The 27,839-nt window shown below is 41.6% G+C and overlaps 1 protein-coding gene across 1 annotated transcript; it reads right to left on the bottom strand.

Annotated features, from left to right (window-relative positions):
- Positions 1-1,566: 1,566 nt before the first annotated feature.
- FAM180A (family with sequence similarity 180 member A) lies at positions 1,567-26,700 on the bottom strand. The gene is made up of 3 exons (XM_027902360.1): positions 26,440-26,700; positions 3,778-3,878; positions 1,567-2,816 (listed from the first exon to the last, which is right to left on the bottom strand). Exons 1-3 carry the CDS (start codon positions 26,513-26,515, stop codon positions 2,475-2,477), a joined length of 519 nt encoding a protein of 172 aa, XP_027758161.1. The 5' UTR covers positions 26,516-26,700; the 3' UTR covers positions 1,567-2,474.
- Positions 26,701-27,839: the final 1,139 nt, after the last annotated feature.

Here is a 27,839-nt window from a genome sequence, read left to right as displayed (position 1 = left end):
TCTATTGAGGAGATAAAGGTTTCAGTTACCAATGTGTAAGGTACAGTAACCTTACTATGTATGCCATAGGGAATTATAAGATAGTAAAAATTACCTGTAATTTTTTTGTATGTGATATTGTATGATGAGTTAACTTTGACTGCTGGACAGTCCTGTAGTGGGCTGAGGAGCATTCCTCTGAATGGTCACTGCACCATTCATTTCTCTGAATGGTGACTGGTAGCAATTAATATTTCCTTTAGTTTTCTTTATTATTATTTTTGCAGACTTGGAGTAGCTGGCTGTAAGGAATTTATGAATTGCCCTGGTTCCAGACAGGTGGAACTGCTCCTGGCAAGCGGTGCTTCAGGGAGCCAAGAAGCAGAGCTGGAAAAGCAGTAGCACACTCTGTACCATTTCCCCTCCATGTGTTTATAAAGCATGGTGAGGGAAGAAAACACAAACAGATCATCAGTGTTACAGCTCAGGGCTTAAAGGGCATGAAGGCTGTAGTGCAAGGCTGCTTTGTGAGAGCCCTGTGCAAGCAGAGGAGATGGAGATATTTGAGGCCTGTAGCTTTGTGGCTGAGGTTTTTGGTTTCCCTTGCCGTGTGCCAGGCAGACTTTGAAGATAGCCAACAAAATTCTTCAGGTATAAAAATGTACCCACACCTATGTGAGGCTAAATGAGGACGTGCACAACCATACACACAAATACAGAAACTCCTGGGAGAAACAAGACCGACCCTGTCTTTCATAAGCCCTTTGTCCAGTTGCTAATGCCATGGGCAGACTGCCCCTAAGGCTCCTGTGGTTCCACATTCCCACATGTGACTGTCAAACCCAGTGCGCTCTGACTGCTTGTGCTATCTGATGTTTGCTGCAACAAGGTGGTGCTGGACAGACATTTTTCAGCTCCAGTCCTGGAAGTATCCCTGTAAAGGGACACGCTGGAATTAATTCTGTTTGCTCAAGTGATGCAAAAGCAGTGAAATGCGATTCAGAACTTGGGCTGGAATCCACAGGTCTCCTCTACAGTCTCAGGGATTTGTGGTTTGGGTCTGTATCCTTAAAATATTATACCAGCAGAGAGATAGAGAAGGATGGTATGAAAGGATGAAATAAATGTTTAGCTCTTTTCCCATGGCTCTGGAAGTAGAAGCTTCACTAATTTCAATAGAAAAGCAGAGTTTGTATCCCTTCTGGACAAAAATTAGGGGATTTGATTTAGAAGAGTTTGGATTTTTGATAGCTAGCCATCTGTCTGACAACATACATCTTCTTTTTCTGTCTATTTTCTGTCCATGATTCATTTGGGAATTTATTAAAATTGGTTGCATTATTTATTTTGCTGCTCCCAAATTCATAATTCGCACCACTGGATTGATAAATAGCATTTCTGCTAAGTGGTCAGATGCAATTTTTCCCTGACTGAACAATTCAGGATTTTTCTCTGTACTCAGCACTTACGTGCACACACATGCATGAACATACACAGACATACACACACATGTATACTCAAATGAATATACAATTTGCTATTAAAAAAAAACCAAACACAACAAACCAACCAACCAACCAAAAAAACCCCATGAGCTACAGTGCTAGATTCAGCACCAGGTATGTTTTAATGCACCTTCCTCCTTTGCCTCAGGGGGATTCTGAAGCATGGGTTTAGATGACCTATGTTCAAGTGACAGAACCAGGAAAACTGTGTCATTATTAACTTAAATAGGGCCTTTGTCTTGCCTTTGATTCCACTGTGAACAAATACATGTTCCTTTCAAAAAAAATTAAAAACAGCAGAAGCAAAGCCGTGTGCAAATAATGAAAGAATCATTGCAGACTGTTAGGGAGGGCAGCTCTAGGAAGCAGGGAATACGTTCACAGGCATTGTTTGCTGCTGGTGTTCACAATGCCCTTTGTTTTCTGCAAATGTTATTGCAATTAAAAACTGGCTCAGCCAAATGAAGTGAATCAGAGAGTGCTTATTTACAGGAACATTTGGAATGAATAATATATGGCATAATTTCTGAACGCTGACAGTTATGAAACTTCTTCCTTTTACAGAGGGCCTTTGCATCTATTTATAATATTCTTTTACTGGCCAGTCAAAACATGAACTTGTTTCCCTAGCTATGAAAGTAACACTCTCCAGCAGTTACATATAAGGATGTAAGCATAAGCATAGTATACTTATTTATTGTTTATAGGAAACCCAAAGGATGAAGCCAGGGTTTGTCTGGGTGTACCCTAGACTCACTACTTTGCTTGTGTGTCTCCAAGCCAGCACAAAAATTTAATTCTCAGGACTGGACATTTTGCACCATTTAAAATGGAACTTTAAAGTGGATTCCACAAGAGGGAGCTAGAAAACAAATAATCTTTCACAAAGCGGGCTATTAAACTCTTTACAGAATAAAGTGGTGGACGTGCTACATATGTCCATTATCAACCAAAAGAGGTGGCTAAGTTGCTGTTGCATCTAGTCTCCCACTATGATGGCTGTTTGTTGTATGGGAACATCAAGTCGTGCTTCAGGGCTTTGTAAAGACTGACAAAGGACTGAGCCCAAATGTCCTTCTGGTGCCCCTGGGACTGAGCAGCTCTGTAGGCTGTGTAGACCATGGTCAGCACTGTCCTTTCAAAGTCTTCTTTCTTGAGGACCCTTGGGTAGGAAGAGAGCCTGCTACTCAGCCTGCGGATCTCTGTGATGCTCTTGGGGATAATCTCATTGCAGATGGTGTCAAACTCAGCAGCCTTCCTCAGTGAAGCAAGCTCCTCATCTTTGATGGAGATCCTCTGACCTTTGTCAATGTCAAGCTCAGCTAAAAGAAACTGGTACAAAATCAGAACACAGAAAGCTATTTATTTTCTCCAAGAGACTTTAGGCACAGTAAATGTGCATTAACAACATGTCCTCAGGCCTTTAGTTTATGTCAAATGGAGACAATTGCACTGGCTGGAGGTGGGGCAGACCAGAAAGTTTCTATGTGAAAATTGGACTCCTGTGTTACCTGCCTGGGAAAATTAGACATAGGCTACGGGGAAAAGAAAAAAGGAAAAAGCAGATTCTCTTCTCTAGACCAAAACAGACATGGGCTGCTACTGACACTCTGCTGGAGATAGCCTAATTCTGTGTGAGAAAGCACATCAGTAGCTTCCCAGCCCATCTTCCCTCTTTGGACATCCAATCCCAGTTTCTCAGGGTGTGGAATAGACAGATTTGACCCATACAACCTCTTCAGGTGGGCCACTTTCCCTTAGGTAACTGTACGACCAGACTGTGATTTACAGATTGCACTCTCCACTGCTGTCAGTGGGGGGGACCTGAATTGTTTTGAAGTGAATACAGTCATGCCCTTGTGGTTACTTTGCAATGACTGATACTTGTAGCCTTAATAATTTGGGACTGAGACCTAGACCAAAGAATTTAAATGTGTTGTTAATATGCAACTTTTCTGGAAATAAGTACATTTCAGTGAAAGGCCTTTTGCTCTGGTTTTCACTTTGCCTGTTGGTGAGCTAGAACCCACATTTGAGGTGCAGCAGACAACTGCTGCCTGCTTAAGTGCTCAAAGAACTGAGATCGTCACATATATATATATGTATATATATGTCTGTTCTCTCCCTTCTGGTGACCTATCACACAGTCAGCAATGGGTTTACTTCTGGGATGAGTAAAAGTGACATGAAAACAAGATAATGGATAACCTCAGTATGGAAAGTAACCCCAGTGTGGAAAGTAACCCCAGTCTTGGTTAAGGCTTAAGGTACCATCTGCTCCCATATACTGAACCTCGTAAAGCAGGACCACATCTTCCAGTGAGTTTTGTAACACTGGGTTAAGGAAGGCAGCTGAGGACCTCTTGAATCGCTGAGCAGCTGGAAATAGCATAGCTGGGAAACAATAAGAGAAAAGAGATGTTTCATCAGGTGCCAAACACTGAAAAGAGGAAGCACTTTTCAATAGAGGAGTCAACCAAAGAACTGGCTGTTGCAAAGACTTACTGTGGAGTATGATTTCTCACCGTAAATAAAATGTATGGCATGGACTGCTTTGACTCTAATCTACTAGGGATGGAGGTTAGCTGTGTGCCCTATATCTATACAGTGTCTAACACAGGATGGTTTACTGTCCAAGCCTGGGACTCTGAGTTGCAGCCTCAGAGGTGAAAGGAATAATGGTAACTACAACATAAACATTATCTGAAATACAAGTCCTTTTCCTGGATGTGTAAGGGGAAATTAATACTGACACTCAAAAAAGCCTATTTTCCTCAGCCCATTCTCCTTCTGAGACTCTACATTTCTCTGGGTTTCACTTGTCTAAGAATTGTCCTTCCTTATTTAATACTGAAAGCTCCACCAGAGAATAATCAGAGAATAATCACCTCATCTGTCCTGGGCATTTAAATTTGGAAGGAGTGATTCACCCAGATGTCTGTGTCAATTCACTGAACCTGTTACCAGCTTAGACAAGACAGATACATTCAATAATGTGAATCCCAGCTTATTATGACTTTAATACTTCACAGAGTTCTGTTGCTAGAAACAACAGAGTCTGCTATGATCAGGTATTTATTTATTCACCATTGTGAAGTGTACTACAGATATTGTCTCAGGAAAATGAGACAGAAACCATATGTATAGTCCCTGAAATCAGCACCCCAGTGAAGTACAGCATTTGTGGAATCAATGACCTGTACAGCCTGGAGTATAGAAAACATCTGATGCTACATTAGGGATGACCTAAATGCTTTGAGTTACTAACCAGGTTGCTAATCATGTAACCAAGTACTATTAAAAGGTCTAAGCTCTTTCCTTTCAGAGCAGAGGGGGAAAACTCTGTTTTGTTTAATGCTATGTGTATATTATTTACATGTTGATGTTTAGGCAATCATGATTTGAATTTATTCGATTTTTTTCTAATACTTAGGAATAGGAAAGGCTTTTTCAAGTTTGTGCCTATGTGACTATTAGTATGTTTACCCATAAACTTCATGTCTCCACTTTAACTCTCGTTTACCAATAGATAAATTTGGAAGCTAGTCCAACAAAAAAAGGAAACAACACCCCCACCTTTTGAAATGCATTATGATTTCCTCCTCAAAAATTAGATTTCTACAATTATGAGTAACATCTAATAGAACATGCAGTTTTCCTTGAATTTCTGAAAAGTTTCATCTGGTCCTTCCTCTACCAGATTTTTTTTCTATGGAATATTTTTACTAGATCAATTTAGTCCCATTTTGCCAAAGTTCTTGTGATGAATTTTGCATGCTGCCTGTAGAAAACCTGAACATAATTTAAAACTCTCTCTTCTGGGCATGAAAAGGAAAGCTGGAGCAGCTATAATTATTTTATGGAAAAGTTGTCCCTGCTCCGTGACTACTTGGCTTGTCAGACAATTTGCCTCTTTGGTTACCCAAGCAGATCACAAATATGCAGTTCCTTCTAGATTCTGCATTTTGATAGGACACCTACAGAGTTCGTTCCTTCCTATTCGATCCATGTCAGTTTAGTTTGAAACTTATTTACTGTAACTGAATAGTACGTGCAGGGTATGTGACTAAAAGCCTGAAGGAATGAATGCACCAAGAGAACGAAAGAGACAGAAAGGACTTGGTCTCTGCAGTAGCCTTTCCCCAGCCAGCAGGATGCCTTTACCATCCTCTCGTCTGTCCCAGCCGAGGAAGGGGTGGGTTAGGGGAAGGTCACAAGCTGCCTGCAGGCTCTGCTCTGTGAGAGTGTTTGCCTGACTGGTCACTGGGGCTATGCCCACCTGCTGCTGCTGCTGCTCCATGATGTTTACCCCTCTTGCTCAGAGCTTTGCTGAGACACGCTGGAGCTGCTCCATCTTGACAACTCATGAAAGCAATTGAGTGCATGTGAAGAACTTGAAACTTCAAGCACTAATTGCTGAGTAATTAAAACTTGTATTACCAGGCAATTAAAACTCTAATTACTAAGCAGCTGGAAGATATCCAGTCCATAATGATGACTATTCATTTTTATCTCTTTTAGATGCCCTTTCAGTGAAAACAGACTCAGGGTACAGAGTACCTCTACATACGCAGATGGTTTACATCTCAAATATCCTCTGAGCCATGAAAAAAGTGTCTGTGGCAACTTCCTTCATTGCTGTTGTGATTATTGTCATCACACTGATTGCTTTTAAATTTCAGTCCAAGCACAGATTCCCACCATGGAGCTGAGCTGGGATTTACCAGATTCAGTCCATCATCACTCACCCAGAAAAGCCTCAGTGAAGGACTCCCACAAAAATGAATGCCATATTATTGATTTAGTACTGACTCGCTGAATCACAGGTACTGCCTTAGAAAGCAGCAGGGTTTTTCTACCCCACTGTTCCCAGGATAACACGGATCAGGTTAAGAGATTCAAAGGGATAAGAGTTTGAGCTTCTCTATTGTGAGAAAGGACTGTATGCGCATCAGAATCATGCCATCCTCTGTAGGGACTAGGCTAGCACTGGCTCCCTCATCTCATTATCTTGTTCCCAAAACATATTAAACTTTGTTACAGTTCTTAGAGACACCACTCAGAAAGTCTTTCAGAGCTCATTTGTATTTGTCATGGTAATCTGATTTTCCTGATCTGCATTTTATTTCAGACCTACCCTTTCTCTCTCCTCCTGCACAGTAGTCAAATCCTTCCACCGTCACCCCCTCCATAATAATCTCCATGAATTCATGAGTTCTTCAAAAACTGTATGAGCATTTAGGGCAAGCACTCACTGACTTAACACACATGTAAGTTAAGCACAAAAGCTGCGAAATAGATTTGCAGTCAGTTTCTCCTTTTACTGATTACAAATTCCATTTCAGACAACTCTGCTGACTTTTATATTTTCTTGCATTTATTTCCATCTCTGACATGAGTTGTCTGGGCAGCAGCAAAGAACAGTAGGGGAGTATTACTGTATTTACCAAATCTTTACTATTTTCTTCCCCAAGGGAGTTCTCTATGATGCTATCAAACAATTATTTCATAGGAAAATACAGAACAATGTGTATCATTTTATGTTGATGTTGCAGACAATTTGTTTCAATGGCAGTAGCCATGAACATCTAAGAAGCTGAGATCCCTAATTATTATTGATAGAGAAAGCCCAACCCAGTGATCTCTGCAGTCAGTGGAGAATCTCCTATTGATTTATTGTTTATACTTCTTTTACAAATGTGTCAAGTCATCTCCAATGTAGATGCTTCTGTCAGGGCTGATCAGTCACATAAAAAAAGCTTACGATTCACAGAGATGAGGTAGAAAAAGTAACATTTTTACTATCCTTACTGAAAATATTTTCTATTCTATATCTGTGTACTGCCAGGCTCATCCTCTTCCAAATCGCTTCTTCACTGGGACCTTGAGAGTTGTCTCTGATCTGACCTCCCTTGCTGTCCACTGAGGCCTCAGGGCTGGAGGCAGATGAGAGAGAGCAGTGTGCCTGAGGGCAACCACCCACTCCAAGCCTATGTGCCTGACCTGTAATGGTCTCATCCTGTGCCTTGCGGTGCAGCACTGTCTCTGCCTGAGGATGTTGGGCAGCCCACAAGCCTAGTCCTAAGGGTAGTTAAAAGTACCTGTCAAACTATGGCTCAGAAGCTCCTGTTTTCTGAACTGCTCATTGCAGGAGCCTGTCCAGTCTCCTACAGCTCTGTTCCACTCTCCTTCAAGACTATGCATGTTTTTAAACAAAAGCTCCAACCACATTTCCCAACTTGTTGACTTGCTTCCAACTATTAAGATAGATATGGTTTAAATATAACATCACTTTGAGGTTGACAGTAGCTTTATTTTAGAGATGTTTTCATCTTTCTTAAGAACTCTGCCAGAATTTTCTGGATGTCATTAGCCATGTGGTAAATATTTGTGATCCTCTCCCAGGTTTCCCACGCAGTTTCATTGGTGAGAGTACAGATGTTTAGTTTTGCTTTCCAGTTCATGCACCTGCTCATGATTTCCCAGTTGCTGCCTGTGATGTGTTTGCTCAATAAGTATGGAGCATAGCTGCAGGACTGCTCAGTTATTTATGCATCATCAGTGCCCTTTTCTTTCCCTGTGAAAAGGTATGAAGCCTTTGAAAAAGTATGTAGAGTGAATAGGGCCCTCTGCAGACCATTTCTCCAAAGCTCATACAGCTCCCTGGGGCTCTCGGACATGAACACAGTTTAATTAGGGTTATGACTCAGCAAGAACTTTTTTGTTTGCCATAAGGGGCATGGAAAAGGGCTATCTCATTGCTTCAGAGGGACCCCTTTCATGAAGGAGAGAAGGAGCAGAGGAACAAGAAGGACTTGTAGACCAAAACTTCTGGTTCCAAGCAAAAAAAATGAGAGTCCCTTGTTGGCATAGGGAAGGGCAGTGGCTGAGCTGGAGTTGTCCTATAAGCCAAATTCTGTCAGCAGGCTGCAGTTGCAGCTCATATCTTAGATTATTAAGGCTTGACTCTAAAGAAACTTATGAAAAAAATTTCTTTAGTCATCAGTTGTTTTCTAGACCAGCCTCCTTTTTCTAGGAGTGCAAGAAGGGAGTGGCCGCAGAAGCAGCAGCAGTTCCTGTTCAGTGATGAACCTAAAAAGGAGCAGTGATCTCTGAAACTCCTTTCTGTGTTCTCCAGCAGTTGTTACAGGAATTAAGAGGTGCCTGCAAAACCATGTCCTCATAGACCGCCACAACTGACTTTTTACTACAAGCTCCCAACCACCTCTTAGAAGTGAGAAACTGCTACAAGCTTAGCAGTACCTCCAGCTTGGTCCACCACAGCAAAAGGTTTCCTTTCCTGCTCAAAGCTTCTGAAGACAGGAGTCCTTGACCTCAATAGAAAGAAGCTAGTGCATCCCTAATTATAATAACAGCAATTTCTCCCTATTTGGCTTTATCTCACTGGTAAAGCAAGGAATAAAAGTGTTCACTTTCAGTGCTGTGAGTGTATTTATGCATGGAAACAAATATGCATGCTTGCCCTAAATGAAAGGAAAACATAAACATTACAGGGTATTGTTCATGAAGGTATGGTAAGATATGCAAAATATTTTAGTATAAATTCATTGTCTATTGTTATTTTGTTCTGCCCCATAACAAGCCCAGAAAAACAGAACATTTGAATTATACTCCAGTGATGTGACTTTTTTTTTCCTTAGCCTAAACATCACATGTCTAGAAAAGCAAATACAAAAGAGTCAAAAAATCCATCTCCTGGGCCATATGCACAGCAATTTTAAGCTTGATGCTGGTCGGCCTAAAGCATATCCTGGTTCTACTAATGAGCTGAAAATTTTCCTTGTGTCACGACATTTTTCTCTAATCTGCCTGGAATTTGCACTAAACTGATCTCAGGACACACAGAGGCTCTTGTCAAGAGAAAACATTTGTTGATGACTTGGTGACAGATTTTCTCGCTAGCACTGACTTCTTTGAAAGATGAAGATGATTCAAGGTGAATTCAAGTTTTTACCAAAGAAAACAAACTCAGCACTGTCCACAAAGTTATTGTTTAAGCAGACACAGAAGCCACTATAATTAATACCATGAAAAAATTATGAGTGATCCAGGCTGGTGAAGATCTTTTGCTGCAGAAACCGCTGGGCAGTTCCTAGGAGTCATTGTTGGTCTGGATCTTACGGCAAATGCCTGAAATGCTCAAAGGGATTCTTTACTGTGTGGGTAACTGTGCCCTGGAACAGATTGCTTAGAGAGGTTGTGGAATCTCCCTCACTGGTGATATTTAGGAACCTTCTGGATGCAAGTCTGTGCAATGTGTTCTCAGATGATCCTTCTTAAGCAGGGAGGTTGGTGGTCCCTACCAACCTGGCCCACTCTGCGATTCTGTGATTCTATAACACTGTACAGAAAGTGTTGTTTGGAACTCTCCTTGTCCTCACACCACAGAAGAGAAGAGGACATGAGTGTTAAAGTTTGCATACGCCTGAAAAAATCTTTTGTTTCATGTTCTTCTTTGATAACCTTGCTTCTGAGGGCTTACATACAGACCAGAAGTGTATTTTATACATTAGGGGTTTTATTTCTGTCAGATGACTCTTTGGTGGGTCTATGCTGAGTTGCTTCATTGCTAGAGCAACTCACTATTCCCTATCTACTGCCTCAGGCTAAGTGGGAAATACCTGTTCTTACCACTCTGCAGTGGTACCAGAAGCATCACTTCCTCCGGGGTGAAAGGATGGTGACCTACAAAAGGTGTGTGGTGGGCAGTGAAAGTAGTAATGCAGATCACAAAAATGAACACATTATGAAATGATAATGTGTTTTATGCATTTTCCTTGCCCTGCACTTGTCTCCTCCCCAGGAGGGTGCATCTTCACCATCTGCAATGTGTTTGTACTGTCCTGGGCCTGCAACTGTTGCCAGGGCAGAACAAGTTTTTGCTTTTCTGTATCAAAACCACTATATTTAGAAACGATTGAACAAACTTTGCTCTATCACAGGGGAGATTGGAAGACTGGGAAGCTGGAGGAAGAATAAGAAGAATAAATAGGAGAAACACACCCAAAAGCCTAGAAAGGCAAGGAAAAATACTGCAGTGCGATAGCTCGGCATCTGAAACTTGTATCTGGAACTGTGGTTACTCACATAAATCACTCCCATGACAACAAGTGCAATGCGAAGACTTGTGCATTCCAACTTTAATACATTTAAATCTCCATTATTGGGAGATTAAGTCCCAATGCCCCTTAGGAGAACACAGCAGCGAGATGGAGAAAACGTTTTAATTACAAACCAACACGAACTAGCACATGTTTAAAAGTAGATACCAAGAGAATTTGCCCCTTTTTACTTTCAGCTTTATATCCTCGCTATCTTAGCTCCTAAGACTAAACTTATAGTGACAATGGCCTCTTTTTATTCCTCACTGCTGGCTAAAAGTGCAAATAGACATTAGTGTCTTCTTTAGTTATTAAAGAAAAATGTTTAAAAGAAAAGTAGAGCTCTGTCTTGAAAATCTAAGCTTTGTCAATAAGGATGTAGGAAGTAGATCTCCCTGTAAAACTTGGCAGCAATTAATACTGTTCTTAGAAAAAAAATCTGTTTTAAACATTTAGAACTAATAGCATATTGTATTCAATTCCACAGTGCAATATATAATCCATTTTTTCAAAGTAAGTTAGTTTTTACTAATTTATCTCCTTTTTAAGAAATACACATATTCTGAAAGAATGTCTCAGTTGCATAAGATAGAATCCACTCCAACATACACTTCTGACTTCACAAATGTCCTGAGATGTGTGAGGTTAGATTAATGTGCAATAGACTTTCCATATAAAAAAACTAGAGTGGTAATAACTTTTCTAGCTGCTTTGCACAAGTAGAAATGTAAAGGTGTATTAGAAAGACCAAAAACCTCTTATGTTTACAGAAATGGATATTATTAGAAATGAAAATGCTGTACTTGAGCCTGTGTTTATGAGAGGCAGAGGGTATTTTCATTTATGATTTAAGTAAAATGGTTTCAAAGATATTACTAGCATCAACTAACTAAAATGGTCTTAGAATTTATTCCCTCATATAGAATTTCCATTATGCAGCATTTTCACCTGTTCCCAGCCTAGAGCAATGTATACTGTGTTATTTATTCTTCCCTTGGTCATAAGGAGAAGTCTCTACCTGGAATTATTTATGCATATAAAAAAATGTTCCAGTTAGCCAGGAGAGGCCTTTAACATGCTGGAGTAAAGTTGCTGCAGAAGGTGTGGAAAGAAAAAATGCACACAGAGAAACTGAAGGAAAGAAGAAGTAAGTGAAATACATTGTTGCCCTTCAGTTTGCTGCCACATTACCATAAACTGGGGATAGACTATGACGAAAACTGTATGAGTAAAAGGCAGCAATAAAGAAAGGAAATATCAACTCTGTTTCACAGGCTTAACACATAGGCTATAAATAATTTCAGTAACACAGTACATTTCAGGCAGAGTTGGGAAATGGACCAGTGCTTTATATCCCTGTATTCATTGCAGAGCCGCCTCTCCTTCCCTACCTGTGTTGCTCACAACAGCCCTCACACAAGGGGAAGGCACAAAGCAGTCTTAATTAGACACATTAGAATTTTTTTTGTACAAATTAACAAGTGAAGGGATATAACAATGATTCAATCTACTTCCATTTCTCCCAGGAAGCAGCAGAGAAGGGAGGGAGGGAGGGAGTGAAGGAAGGAATTACAGTGGTGTGCTTATGTTTTGGTTCTGAGCTGTGGGAAAGGGCCCTAGGAGCAGAGTGAAGTGGATGACTCTACTGTTGAACAATGGAGCAAGAGCAATGAAAAACAGAGCTCTGCTTCATGGGAAAAGAGAGCTACAGCAGCTCCAAGAGGTTTCTGCATCACGCTATAGCTGCTCTGACAGGAAAGCCCTTCAAAACCAAATCACTCTCTCCAATACTCTGCTCTTTTTATATTAGCAACACAGATCCCAAAGGAGCAGGCTTGTGCCTTGAATCACCTTCAAGGTCCATTTTTCCTTAGAGCAGAGTCACTGAGCACAGAGAAGAAGTGTCCAGTAGTTCAGAAGGGTTGTGTTTCCTGGCAGAGAGAGGTAATTGTGTAGCTAAGGTTTTGCTGACTCTGACCTAATCACAGCTGTAGCTGCAAGGGCAGTCCAGCACGCCTGCCTTCAGGGAGGCTTTCCCCCCTTCCCTTTGTGCTGACTTGCTTTGTGTGGCCATACAGTGAGCTAAGCCAGGAATCTGTCTGGTCATTAACGCGGGGAAAAAGCAAACCAAAAAAAGAGTGGTAGGTTTTAGCGGCCTCAATTCACATCGCATCTGTGATGCCAGTAGCACTTTTACATGTGAGAAACTCACAGTGCAGGTGTGGTCTGACTGTTCTTAGCATATCTGGTGAAGATTCCAGTTCTCAGATGACATAAGGATAAAAATCAGCCATGGTTAGGAAAAGCAGAAGACTTTCCTCATACCTACAGGTCCTTTATCTAACCACCAGACTCAAAAGTTCCTTTCTGTGAATGGCCACCTCAACTAGGGTAGTCATTGCTTCTACCAGTAGTGAGGGTCAGCTGCAGGACACCAGCAGCCAAATGCTTCTTTCCCTTCTGTCATTACACCCCACTGAACTTTTACCAGAATACATTCAACTGGCACAAGGAATATGTAAGATTTATTCCCAGACTGGGTGGTGAGAAAGGAATCAAAGATCTAGTTTGAACACACTCATATGAGAGCATAGGAAATTTATTTCATTACCACATGACAGCTCAGAAATTATGGGGACCTATTCAGTTAAGCCATCTATGAATGGTTTTAATTAGCAAGTGTCTGATGGCACATCTAGGAGCAGCCATTGAACTGAGAGCTGACTATTATTATTTTACTCATTTATAAAGTGCTCACCCACATATAGTAGCACATACACAAAACAGCAAGCTATCCTTCATACTCACTAAATATGAATATCACAGCTCAAAACGGAGGAGGAATAAACATTATATTGGCCATTTAATTTTCCTTCTCATCTAGAAACAACCAGAAATGTCTTCTCTTTTTCTTCAAATCCCCATCCAAGGTGAAATAAATCCCAGTTTTATGCTTCCTCTCCTCTGGGATTTCACTTGTTCTTTAAAAGCAGGGAAACCCCAGCTGTGTTTCCAGCTGTTCATTGAGTTCCAAATGTCAGTGCACCTGCAGCTGGTTTTCTTAATAACATGAATATGTGTTAAATGAGGAAGTATATAAATCAGCCTTACCCAGTAAGCAAAAAGTATAGGGATACTTGGTCCTTTTTGTGAGGAAGTGTGTTACTTTTGGAAGCAATACCTTTTCAAAACATTGTATGATTTCTAGTAGCCATGATAAAGACAAGAAGCCTGAGAAAGTGACTGAGAGCTGAAGGTGGATTCCGATATGTCTCTGAACTGGGCTGGTACAGTTGCTTTACCACCTAAGCAGAACATAAAGGGTGGAAACATTTCCACCCCTGGGTGAGAATCAGGGGAACCACATGGTTCTCCTGGAGAGGTGAGTGAAGATCAGCATGAGAAGGCATGTGTTCTGTCAAGAAAATACTTACATGAATGGCTGGGCCCTATTATGGTAATTTCTCTACATCTCTAAGAAAATAATACTAAAATATTAATGGAACTCAAATATAACCATCCACAGAATCCAATCAGTGGCTTTCAATGTGTGCAGATGCAATGGTGGGCCAAGACAGTCTTTGTGATATTGCCATAAACATAGCAAAGAAATATGAAGGGTGAATGGTAAAATAGATTATAGCTCCTTCCCTGCTCCACACAAACACATATGGGAATTTCCATTTTACAAAGCTGACATTTTTCCACTGTTCATTGTTATTTCATACTCTTCTAAAACCTGACTATTCCTAGATCTTCCAGGTTTCACAAGCTGCTGAAAAAAATCTGAAACTGACGTGCAACTGGATTCACCGTTAAATGCAGAGAGCCTTGCCAAAATTTTGAATGTCGCAAATTGCTAAAGGCTGCTGGACACTGTAGATGAGGTCCTCAGATGACCTGAGCTGGCACCAGCAGCCCTGTGATGCTGCTCTGCAGGCAGCCAGGTCACAGAGAGCCCTGTACTGTGAAAGCAGCATGCTTGGGATCACAGGAAGAAAAGAAAGTTAGATTCAGGGTGACAGAAATCTTACAGCTAACAAAATAACTGAAATATCCTGTTTTCTGGGATCCGAAGGGCACAAAATGCTGACAACTTTTCCTGAAACTGATGGAAATTTAAAACTTAATCTCTTTCACTGCTGCAGTTCCTGCCTCTACAGGTGCCATCTCTCAGTGGCTCCCAGCCCAAGAGGACCCTGACAATTTGTCCCACATACTTGATTCTGTGCTTTTCTTCCTTAGCATACTTTCTCTTCTTCTGGAGCCATTTGAGCTGAACTTGTGAAACAGAATTTAGCTTACAGGAAAATAGTCTAAGTAAATGTTTAGGGAAAAAATGTTAGTGATCTCATGCTCTAAACTTAGGAAGAATAAATTTGGAGAAGGGGAGGAAGGCTTGATTTCCAGTGAAATCCTCTAGCATGCTATTGACTGAAACCAGCTGAGGAGTTCATTCTTTGATTTAACTCCTCTTTGCGTGACGATTGGTAAAGAACATGTTATTACTGTGGAAAAGCATTTTTATAGATCTGAGCTTTTTTCTTACTAATCCAAACACTCTGAAGTTTGTGTACTGAAATGGGCTTATTTAGAAAGTTTTTGCCAGCATGTGTACACTGCACGGGTTGTCAGTATAGGGTGCTAGAGAAAATTTTTTTGGTCAATCTGGTATCTGTTGTGTTGTGCCTACAGAAGCACTCCTTGCAAAAACTGGACTTCATCATGGGAAAATTCTGCATGACAGATCTTCCTCAGCTTGTTGGTGATGATGGCATCCTGGGTAAGCTTATAGAAATCACCTGGTTATGAATGTTGTTGATATTCATCTTACATCATCCTCATATGACTTCCTTTTGTCATATTAGGGTAATCATTGTCTGAGATACTGGAACACAATAATATAACAAACTTAATCATGTTTAGGGGTAGATTGATGTTTAGCACTGCCACAAAATAAGGCAAGGGACTAATTATCTCCCAATTTATGCTTCTAAATGCTAAGTAATCTTTAAGTTCTGTTTTGACCTCTGAGTGCTGAGGATTAAGGATGAAGCAGAATGCAAACTAGCTTGTCATGGCTGAGTTTCTTGGATTAGTAGCTGCTAACCATTGCATTGGCTTACAGAGACAGGCTGGTGTGAGTGCTCTAATTTGTTGCGAGAGGGACACTCAGAAGGTGATTTATAACTTTGTCTAAATAATGCATGCACTACTTTGTCAGCAAAAGCACCCAAGGGGAAATGCACTGGGCTTTGAAAACAAGCAAATTCACAATAGGTTCAAGTAGTTGCTTCCAGCTGAATTGCAATGAGGACTCAATGAGAAGGGGGCGCTATGGTCCGATCTGGGGATCAACAGCATTCAGAGGCATCAGAGGTGATACATTTGCTTCTCTGACAGCTTGCATCGTTGTTGGCAGCATGTATTCAACCAGGAGGGAAAAGCTCCTGGGAGACATCATAGATAGGTGTGGAAATCCAGCTGGACACGATACACATTTCTATCCTTGAACATGTAAATAGAAAGGGGGGGTATGTAGTATTTAAGACATGTGATAAGTTGGTTCCATTTCCCTCACTGCCAAATTTGTGCAAGGAGAAACTGAGCACTTTGCCTCGATGGTGATATTTTACTTAAGAGTCCCCATATGTTCCATTGGAGAATATAAGTACACGTTGTTCAGCTTTGGTGTTCACTTTGGCTGGACCACACTGGCTGTGAGCAGCATGCACAGAGATTAGGGCTGACATAACTGGGTGTGTGCTGGATGGATGATCTATGGCACATGCAGTTAGTCATTCAGGGTTTGAAGGCCATCCAGAAATTCACAGCAAAGGACCAAGCAGCCTGCTCTCTAAATGCAATTTATGGTTAGTAAAGGAGTGTCTTTCTAGGGAAATACAATTTCTTATGGTATCCCTTACACTTAACTAGGTAACAGGCAGACCGTTTGAAGACAAACTTCATCAGCTGGAGCCCACAGTATTTCCCTGCTGTGAGCATGGGAACTAGAGCACCATGGCAAGAGTAGTCCCTAGTCTGTGTGGCTGCCAGCTTATGACTGCCCCGTCTTCCTCAGTCCCATTGCCAAACATGTGAATCCCACTCTCTGCATTCCTGAAGGATTTCCTCTGTCCTCAGCATGCATCGCTGCCTAGGCCTCAGCCAAGTGTCTGCTACCTTCCCTCTATGCTGTAGGACTGGTTTTAGGGAGAGAAGGGGCACAGTGAGGAACAGTGACCTGGTATAGTAAGGTAGGAAGGTTAGATAACAGCTAAAAACTCCAAACCTGAGTCTGAAAGCAGGTATTGGCAGGTTTTGATGGCTGACAGAGGACACCTGATATCTGTAGTCTGTTCATCAAAACTGGGATCCTCTGAGCTGAGCTCGGACACCTTCCTGCCCATTCACTCCACCCTGGCTTCTCCCAGGCATTCCCTGTGTAAATAGGGCCACTACACCATCTTCCTTCTGCTGGAGAGCCCAACATAGCAGTCACACAGTGCCCTCTGCCACTTGGCCCTAACTGGGTCTGACTGTATCTGATTTTTGTTGATTTTATCTGATTCCTGTTATGGGAAAGCCCAGTGTGGAAAAATCTTTGGATACGTTTCTGTCCTTGTATCTTTGTTAGGACACAACTGACTTTTACATTTGCTAAGTACGGGGAAAGGTAGGTCAGCCCCTTTGAGCTCTATTTATTGAAAACCCTGGTGGTAGAAAGCAACAGAACAAGCAGTGTATACATTTATATCAATAGACTGATTACCTTCCAAAACTTTCTGCCAAATTGGCACAGCAATCCAGAAATCCAGAAGTTGCTGCAACTATGACAAATGAATGGTTTCACTCAACACATGCTGTACTATATTAAACACAAGTAGTGTTTGACTGGAAATGGAGTTTGTTCAGTGCCAAGCCATGAATAATTGCAGCAAATAAAAAAATGAAGCATGCCTTAAGTGTGTAATTTATTTTAAAAGGGGGCTTAAGACACGAACAGTTCCCTCAGACATAAAATCTGTGTTTAATAAATAAATTCAGTAAACACTTACTTTGTGTTTCTTCAGAGCCATGCATAAACAAAAATGTAATATCATGGTTTTGAGCATTACGAAAACCAGGGAGGAAACTGAGGGCTTTCAGAACTTGTTCCATTCTTCCAGGGACTGATAGGGAGAAACATGGACTTGTGCAGCTGTGGCACTGTTTACTATGATTGATGTAAATGGGAAATGCTGCAGCCCCATAGTCCTGTAAAACAGCAAGATTCTTGCAGCTTCTGTAAAATAAAACAGGCTATTTCTTGGGCAGTGGCAAGAGTTGTTTTGCATACTCACAGAGTTTAGAAGATCAAAGGGAGGGGGGGAAAAGAAGAGGTCTTGACATACTGATGATTCAGTAGCAGTAGCTTTAACTTTATAACGTGACTGGAGGTGAATTGCCCAGATTACTGTGCCTCAGTATCCTGGTGGGCTGAGAGGCTGGTGGGGACCAGAAGCAAACTCAAGTCCCGCTTATGCGAGAAAAAGGCAGCGGCAGCTCCAAAGAAAAGCAACCATTCCATGAGCCTGAGAGGCAGATGAAGACCAGCTGTGACAGATGGGCATCTGCTGAAGGGTGGGTTCAAATGGGGATGCATACTGTGCTGACAAGGGAGCAAATGCTACCCTAATTTAGAAGGTATGTGTGGTTTAATATTTCCCATACACATTTATCGCATTTTCTCTCTCCACACTTCCTTTCTCTTCCTTTTTCCTGTTATTCATACTACTTTCTTCCATTTGCCATTTTTACCTCCAGCTTTTTCTCTACCCTTTCTTGGCATCTCTGTCTTTTGCCTTTGCTTCTATCTCTTTGCTGCTTAAATTATCTCTGCCAGATAAGAAAGTCTGTATTCTTCCCAAGACAGAGAAGAGATTAGAAGCATCCACTCCTTTTGTGGCATGCCATTGCCTGCCAAACAGAGATCAAATCCTGATGCTCAGGCTTGGAGCAGATATCCACATCCAGTCCAGTGCAGTTTACTCTCTTTGCAATTAGGCAAAACCTAACTAACTGAAATGTTCTGCTTCCCTAGTGCCATGCCAGGTGTTGGATGGGTCTGCAGACATCACAGGAGGCTTTTGGGTCTCCAACATGAGACTGCAGAGCAACATCACCCTTCCGTTGTCCCATTTCTTCCCAAATGACCTTTGAACAACTTGTTTTTCCCTTTCTCAGCAACTTTTTTTCAGCTACCCACCTGGCTCCTCTCAAGCAGAGAGAGACTCAGTGGTTTGGAGCCTGGCTCCTGGCTGGTGACCTGTTTTCCTGTGGTTTGGGAGGAATTTCCAGAAGGCGAGCGGTATGCGTGCCACTCTCAGGGGAACTGGGAGATTGCCAAACCTAACCAGCAAACTGGGCCAGGAAAGGCCCCACATACGCTTTCACCAGAGGAAAGGAATGTTTGTGGAAACTGGGAGTAGTGGAGCTTATTTAACTCTGCTTCTCTCCTCACATTCTTCTTAGTCTCAAGCCCAGCACTGAGCTCTTGCTGCCACAAACACTGTGATAGTGAGACTCGGGTAGACAGGTTATTGCTGCAGCCTGGAGCACCTCTGGAAGGATAAAAAGAATTATTGGCTGAGGGTTGGTCACTAAGTAGGCAAGGTAGCCCCACAACTTGTGGTGCAGAGTTGGGCTAGTTTAGTATCTCTGAATGAGTAAATATGCTGTGGGAGATATATCACAGAGCTGCCATAGCAACAGCCAAATTGAACAGGATTTTGGTATCATGAGAGACACAGGGACAATAGAGACATATAGGATCCCTTCCTTAGCTTGCTTTCTTTCTGTGGGAGAAAAAAATCCTGCAGATGATGGTACCCTTGGGGATTTTTGTTTGTGTTAAATAACAAGTGTTATTTGTAGCATATCCTCAAGCTACTTTTTCTTTTCACGATGCTTTGATATATTTCCCCTCTGCTTTGCTGCATCATCTATCTGTATAGACAATCAGCATCAGCTTCACCCATGCTAGTGCCATTTTGCTGAAAAGCCCTGTAGCCAACAAATAACTTGTTTGGGCTGAAAGTTTTTAACAATTGGGGTTACCACAGGAAACCAAAATTCAGATAATGAATGAGATTGTGGCCTCACTCCTGAGGGCAGAAAAGCTCCTATGGACTTTTGCCATGCTGGTTTGAACACTTAAGTGCTTCTAAAGTTAAAGGAAGGAACAGGCTGGTTTGACCACTTCAAACCAAGACACTCTCACATCTCCCTGTTTTGCTGCAGGCAGGTCCATGAACCCAGTTGCTTTCTCTTCAGGTTGGATGGAGTCAGTTCCCCTCAGCAGAGCCACCAGGGTGCAGAGGGAGAGTTTCACAGTTCAAACTGGGTGCAGGCTGTGCCTGAGGACAAGCACCAGTGTTTGCCTCCAGCACCCCAGGCTGGCCCTATGGGTCCTGCCCTGCCTTGAACCTGAGCACAGGCACTGCATGCAGAGTTAATTGCTGCAACACTCGGTGCTTTACCTCAGCAATTTACATCTTGCCTGTCACTGTTTGGGTAATCAGAGCCTCTGCAGCCTGATGATGTTCATTAAGACCTGATGACTTTCCTTTCAATTAGATTGTACTATTCAGTGCTTCTGACAGGATTTCTTTCTGCCTGACAAGTCACTACACTCCTGCTGAATTTGGCACAATCTACTCCGAGAAAAGCACTTTATGCTTCAGAAACAGAATTTAAAAAAAAAAAAAAATCACAAGTATTAACGATACACAGGACTACATGCACACAGTCATCCTGAAGAGATCTGGGGCAAGTGATTTAATTACTCCATGCCTCACAATTGAAAAGGGATGCTAACATTTCCTCTCCTTAATTACTCTGAAATTACACTGAAAGTTCTTTGGAGAAGGAAAGATTATTTTCTGTTCTGTTTGTTTGCATAATGCCAGGTACAACTCTGGGCCCAGCAGTTGAGTATAAGATAATCAGGAGGGGACTCACAGTCTGTGAATGAGTACATGAGTTATTTCATTCATCACAGAGCTGATTTGCCTTTGGAAGAAAACACTGGCTGCTCAGCATGCATTAACAGCAGTGCGGCAGTTGTTCAAGAAAAGGCAAAGGAGGCTATTTCCATGTGGAAGTGTAAGGAGGGATTTGAATTGCAGGAGGTACTTCTGAGCTGGACTTTAGATGGGACGTGAGGACCTTTGTGCAAACTAATCCAGATTCCATGACAGTTCAATACCTGGAACTGAGGTAAATAGATGTGACCTTACAGCATATAGAAATCCTAAAAAAAATTTACCAAAGTGGCAGCAAATGTTTTACTGACTTGCCAGTCCTCCGTACTGGGATGGAACTGGGATCACTTAGAAGTTTCTAATTGCATCATTCTCAGCAAATAATTCTCATTTACCCTAGTATATATCAAACAGAAAACAGCTTTACCTCATGTGTTTTCCTCTTGTTGCTTACCCAGATTTCCTCAAAATTGTCTAGTTCCTCTTTCTCTTTTTAAATTTTGATTCTGCCAACCAGTTTACGACTGTATGAGCTGCAAGCTCTAGACATTTTTTCACTGCTTCCTGTGGTGATTAAAGCCTCAGAATCACTTAGATCCTTCCTTCCTAACAGCATGACTGCTTTTATAGAGTACAATATCCATCTATGATCTAAACTAAAGTGTGGAAATTTTCATAATCTGTCCTCCCTCTGATCTCATCACAGTTTAGCATCATTGCCCTATAAGAGATTAGAAGCTTTGATTTATTTTTTTTAGGCATCCTTTGTATGTCTTTCAGGTATCCACTGTGAATTCTGATTCAGGGGTCATCCTCCATGCAGGTTAAATTAACTAATCCTGCCCCTAAAGAAGTATTTGAGGAATCAGGACATGCTGTAAAGGGCTTTGGTTACAGTCACAGCCCTACCCTTTTGGACATTTATCCTACAGAGATTAAATCCATTCAGAGACTGTTATATTCCAGCGACCTTTTGCATCACCAAGCAGCTTTACTAGGCACTAATATCTAATCCATTTTCAGGCCTTTCTTCAGTCTCTTCCCCACTCCTCCTCCAATATCACTTTGTTTGATAGTTCCAGATTGTCCCAACAGTTGATGTCCAAGGGATCTGCCACAGGGATTGGAAAGTCTCTGTCTGTGCTGCACAACAAAGCATAGGGCAGAGATGTCAGAGCCAGCAGAAGTATGATCATATCAGTGTGGCACTGGGTCCAACCCGGTGATCCCAGTTGAAAGGAAGAGCTCATTCCCTTGGGCATATGCCATGCACATGGCTATCATCCTGCTGGGACACCAGCTAGAGTCCCTGCACTGTCCTGTGATGTGCATGACAGGCAGCTCACCTCACCTCTGGGTCAGTGCTCTCTGCTCCACCCACCATTGTGACACACAGATAACTTAGCTGCTTCCTTAGCTCATCAATTCTAAAATATTTTCCAGACCTTCTTGAAAACTTATTTTTGTCTTTCCTTTCTTCTAATTTTTTAAAAGGCAGAAAATATTCTTCTAATGCCTCCTTCCTACTACTTACAGTGTAGGAAGGTTTGGTTTTTATGGATCTAAGTTTAGGTCTGTGACTTAAAATGATGCTCATCTCTTACACAACTCTTTGCAAAAGAATTTAGGAAGTATAATTTGTCTTCTTCAGGTCATCCAGATGCTAAGCTGATTCCTCTGAATTTCAATCCCAGGCAGCCCTTCAGGAAGTACCTTCCTTTCTTTACAGGTCGAGTTGAGATACTTGGTGCAGTAATAATTTGTATCAAGGGACTCCAGGTTACAAACACACATTCCCAGAAACTGGATGAGCTTAATGGAACAGATTCGGGATAGGTGGGAAAAATCCCTGTGGCAGATCGATCAATCATTTTACAGCTTCAGTGAGGTCACTGGAATGGACCCAACAAGCAGGGAAGTTGGGGTGGTTGAGGCAATTTTCCAAGTGATCACGTGAGAGCCAGAGAAAAGGGAAATACTGCATTTTCTCTATAAGAAGTAACATTCTTTACACAGCCAGGATTAGACAGAATTGGCTCTGTTTCATAGCATGTCACATCTTTCATTTGCACTGAATATTTTAAGAATTGGATAACAATGACTTTATAGAAACGAAAAGGAAGTTGAATAGATGTTGCATTTTAAAAAGTTCTGGTAGCTGGTCCAGCTGGTGTAATTTTGTTTTACACTTGGATCAGAATTCTGGAAACCTTGTAATGTCCTAAATAAGCCCAGGCCATAACCTCATATACTTAGGGACTGCTGGGCACACATGTCTATGTGTTTGATCATTTGTGCTGCAATTACATGCTGAGTTCAACCCACATTCCCTTTGCTTGTGCTGTCCAAGTGAAGCCAAAAATGTGTTACTGTCAGTGGTGGAATCCCAGAAGTTGCTTGAGCAGGGAGTGTCTGGCTGTAAGGATGCAGTATGGGATGTAGTGGGAAGAGAGGCAAACAAGATGAAAAGCTTTGGGGATGCAGGGCATGCCCTAAACTCCAAGGCACTCAATCTTTGCACACACAGCAAAGATCAGCAACCTGGTACACAGCAGATGATCACAGAGATTAGAATATACTAAACACTGCTTCCTTATAAAAATACTGTCTGACTTTTTAGCAACAGCCAGTCTCTTTCTGTTCTAAACACTCTTCCCTGTCCTGGAACCAGAGAGCTGCCTGCAAAGCCCACAGGCAGAAGCAATGGGCAAAAGTTGCTCATGTAGTCGTAGCTGCTCCATCAAACTCTCAAACTAAGTTATCATAAACCTAGACCAAATACTAAAAGTTTGCACTTTTTTAAGGAGGATGGACCTTCTGTTCTTCGAAGTAACTCCTTCTGCAGAAATCCTTTAAGGAGAACAAACTATTCCCCTTGGTGCTCTGGAGCAGCCATTTGACGTTCACCAGCCACTAGTGACTGGCTAAAAAATAATGCATGTGGACCATAAAGATCTTGATAGGACTGTAATGCCACTTTTGAGGTCTGGAAGGAACAACACAAACACTTCCCAAAAGCATGAAACCTCAGTGGTGCTAATACATCCTTTTCTCACTGATGGGTGAAAAGTGTTTTACCTGCTTTTTTTGTGTTTTTCAACATCTGTTTTTCCAGCCCCATTGAAGGGTTCACCCTTGCAGCTGTTTCTCCACTGTCTAAAAGCCACAACCATAATAAATCTGCATCTCCACTCCCTGAGTAACCACATAGCAAGCATGCTACTGTTTGTGTGCCATTTATTACAATCAGGCAGCCCTTAAAGCAAATAAACTATAGCCAGCTGAGATGAAACGTGTTAATAGGGATTGCCTTAGGGTTTCTCCTCAGGGAACAGACAATTCTTATAATGCTCATAAAGCTAAGCTCTGCTCTCCAATGGACTGGTACTTGTCAAATAAGTTTAATGAAAGCAACTTGGTGGAAAGCAGTGACACTGTCTCTGGTTACCACAGCTGCACGTGTGGAATTTTTTTTAATTTGTTTATTTTTGTAGTCAAAAAACAAGATTTGTTTCTTTGTTTCTCCAGCAAAAACATCTCTTAAGATCTGGAATTCTTATTGGAAACTTAAGAAATTAATATGATCTCGCCTCTGCCATTGCATAGGGAATAACACAGTAGAAACTTAATGCTACCTGTTCTCCCTCAGAGAGAGGTGCTTCACAAAACATGAGGGGGAACTTCCATACAGCTAAGCCTACAAGGGGCTCAAGAAAACTTGAGATGATGACAAGAAAATTGTTTCATCATCATTCAGGACCTTTTCTTTTTTATTCTGAACATGTCCATCCTAAAGGTCAGGCTTTGCCTGTGACCTCCAGACCAATGTCCATAGTTCAATCTAGGCAGAATGAGGAGTGTGTGAGATTTTTAATGCAAATGGCTGAAGGAATAAAAAAGAATAAAGCATTCTCTGTTTTCCTGCCAAAAATGTTGGTGGAGTTTTTTTTCCATTCATTGATGCTTCTAAGCAAAGGGAAAAAGGGAGGTAGCAGTCTGGAGTTCCCAGTCACTAGTCAGCACAAGTATGTCCATCTTTTCTCATGTCTGACATTTTCTTGAGCCAATGCTTAAATGACTGGGCAGTGGATCCAAGGCTCTCCTGCTACCTCTTAATGAAAAAATGATAAAAGCTGGACCTTGTTATATCCAGTATTGACTGCTCATTTCTACTGCAAACAACAACTGTTGGCAATTACAGCAAGACTCTTTGCCTATTGTTTTGTAAAAAATTTGGACTACTAGTCAATATGAAGATGATACACAGATCTGTCTTTCATTTTCATCAGTCCAGATGTTGATCTGTCTTTGCTTTTTCATTGCAAAACTCAGATTGGGAGTTGGATAGGACTTAAAAGACTGAGGTTTAACCTAAACAAAACTCAGTTGCCATTTGTGGAGGGAGGGAAGAGCTCTGAGTGTGTGGAAGGGTGTGTTATATCTCAGTACTCAGATTTTATCTTAGGTTACTAAGCAGTTCAAAAATTAGGACAGTGCTTTGGCGCTCTCTAGATACTGCAGATTAGGCTGGGATTGATTGGGCTGACACGTAAATAGTTCAGGGGAGTGGAGGTTCTCTGAATTAGTTATTGTTGAAGGAGTCATGCCGCTAAAACATTCTTAGAGCTGAGCAGTCCCAGTAGCTGGGGAAAAGAATTTTGGTTTCCTCCCCAGCAAATATCTGCATACAAAATTTGTGACAACTCATGTAGTATCATCCAAGAAACCAGTGGAAAAGTTGGGGAAAGAACCTGCCATTTGAGTCCCAGGTCAGTGCCCTGTCAGTGAGCTCCCCCTAACTGCAAGGAACAATTAATTAATTCATACAGCCTGAGCAGAACTGGGCAGCTCTTCATGAATTCACTTGGCCATTCTCTCTCTTACAAAACCAAATCAAACCCAAATAGCAGATTAGAAAGGTACCAGCTGCAATGAGGAAGACAGGAGAGATCAGAGTGGGGAGGGAAGCATCTGAATTCTCTATTTTTTTTAGCAGACTCTGGTTCCTTTAAATATCTATGAATCTCAATATCAGAACCAAAGAAATCTTCCGGGAGGTATTTCCTTTCTCCAATTCCAGCAGCTACTGAACCCATGCCAAATACCAGAGGAGAGAATAAAACCAAAAAAGGGAAAGGACATCATCACTAGCTTTTAAGTGAGCATCTTCTACGCAATCCAGTAGTCCCAAAACATTCCATATGTTACTGTCACACAGTTGAATACAAATATGTCACAACTATATATTGTCAGCTGAAGCCTGATAACACGTGAGATGGCTTTCCTTGTGTTGTGTGTGCTAGTCTGTCAGGGTAGGGTAGCAGGCATTCCAGGCACCTTACACAATCTAGACATTCATGTCTTTACTATCACCAAGTATCTGCCTGCTAGAGCAGAAGATTATGCCACCTGTGACTGCAAAAGCTTTTATTTTAGGGTTTCATAATTTATTTTTGTAAATTCAGGAGAAAAATGAGAAGGAAGAGAGAAAGGAAAAAGTGCAAGACTGTAATTTTGGTTCTTGGGCTATTTTATTATAATAGAATACATATATAATTTTACCTTTTTGCTCTTAATCATATGTATTTTTCTATTTATCTATATAATTTTTAGTTGACCTGTTTAATGGAGAAAAAGAATTCCAGAGCTGGGAGGGACAAATTGTGTATATATATGTATGTGCATATATATATATACATATATGTATGTGTATATATATATATACATATGTCTAATGCAGCATAATTTCAGACCAAATCTACAAAGCCAAATTTTTGTCTTAAATAGTTTTACATGTTTAAATCTTACCTCTGCTCCATCTGTGGGTCACAGTGGCATGAGCACTGTAATAAAACAGCAGCAGCAGCAAAGTCTTCCAAAGCATCCTTCTCTTTAAAATACGTGTGTCTATCTGTATAGTAGCTTTTTAATTTCCCACCTCCTTTCTTTTCAGGAATAAATAATGGCTTTTCCTCTCCCCCTCCCCCTTTGAAGAAGAACCTGTCTGTTCTTCTGAGTACAGCTGAAGTCAGTGTGCAGCTCCTTTCCCAAACCAAGTCTCCTCGGGATCAGGAAACTTACTTTCACAGACAGACTTTGTTTTTATCCACATCTGGAATGACTCATAGTGCATGTGAGTTTGCTGGCAGCTGGGTGAATAAATATCATTACATTTTTGTAGCTGAGTTTCATTTGTTATATGGGCCAGTTGGAATTTATTTTTGTCCAATAAACAGCCACAAGCACCTTCATTAAAAGACACTCCTGAAGTCTAGCTCTGTAGCTACTCCTCTGGAACACAGGGGGCTATATGCTAACCCCTGTCTGAGGCGAATCCCTCCTCTGGAATGATGTACAGCCGCCTTTGGATGCATCAGTCAGGGAGTGGGGCATGTGCTCTGCAAGAACGTTTTGCTACTGTGATTCATATAATCGCTCCTTTATTAAGAGCATATCATGCCGCTCTTGGACTTCAGTTCTGCAAGAGAAGCTCTGGCCTTTTCCTCCATTTGGCCAGTGCAGAGAACAGGAAGGTCCAAATCCTTAACTGGCTCTCTTCAATGGTACTAAGAGGAACACTTAACTATCCTAAGGACAATCTCCAACAGCCAGGCTGAATGTGGAGGGGTGATACTGAAAAAAAAAAAGGCTACTGGTAGACATCTCCTTGCTAATGCTGGTGCCAAGGAAGACAACATTGGAAGAGTTTATCCCAGACTGACTCAGTATGGAGGAAGGTGCTCCACCTGGCACAGCTTCAGCAGCAGCATCAGGGAGTGCTGTGTGGGAATATAGAACTAGGATAACAGGTCGCTGTGTGTTGGAACAAACCGATGAAAAGTAGGAATATAGGGACTATTTATAGAACAAAGGGATAGGGGATACTGCATTTGGTACCTAAAAGGGATAAATCTAGTTCTTTTCTTTTGTAGGTGAGAGTAAGCCAGGAAAAAATCCACAGACAGCCATGAATCTATCCTGGTGTAAAACTGGCACATAAGAAAGGAGGCTCCAGCTCAGAAGGTAAAAATAGAAGGATTAAGGGGAAGGATCAGGAGCTGGAAAGACAGAGGGCACTGTGGCTCAGGATTAATGTGCACTGGCAGGACAGCATGGAGAAAATCTGTTCAGCTCCTGTATGCCTCATGCCAGCATCTGGCCTTAGCCTTAGTTCCTTCATTCTTCCCTGTCCCAGCTGAAACACCAGC

This window comes from Empidonax traillii, unplaced genomic scaffold (assembly GCF_003031625.1).
Source record: "Empidonax traillii isolate 1590-97213 ecotype Southwest subspecies unplaced genomic scaffold, ASM303162v1 scaffold867:size481033, whole genome shotgun sequence".
NCBI lineage: Eukaryota > Metazoa > Chordata > Aves > Passeriformes > Tyrannidae > Empidonax > Empidonax traillii.
This window is presented reverse-complemented; position numbering and strand designations above follow the sequence as displayed.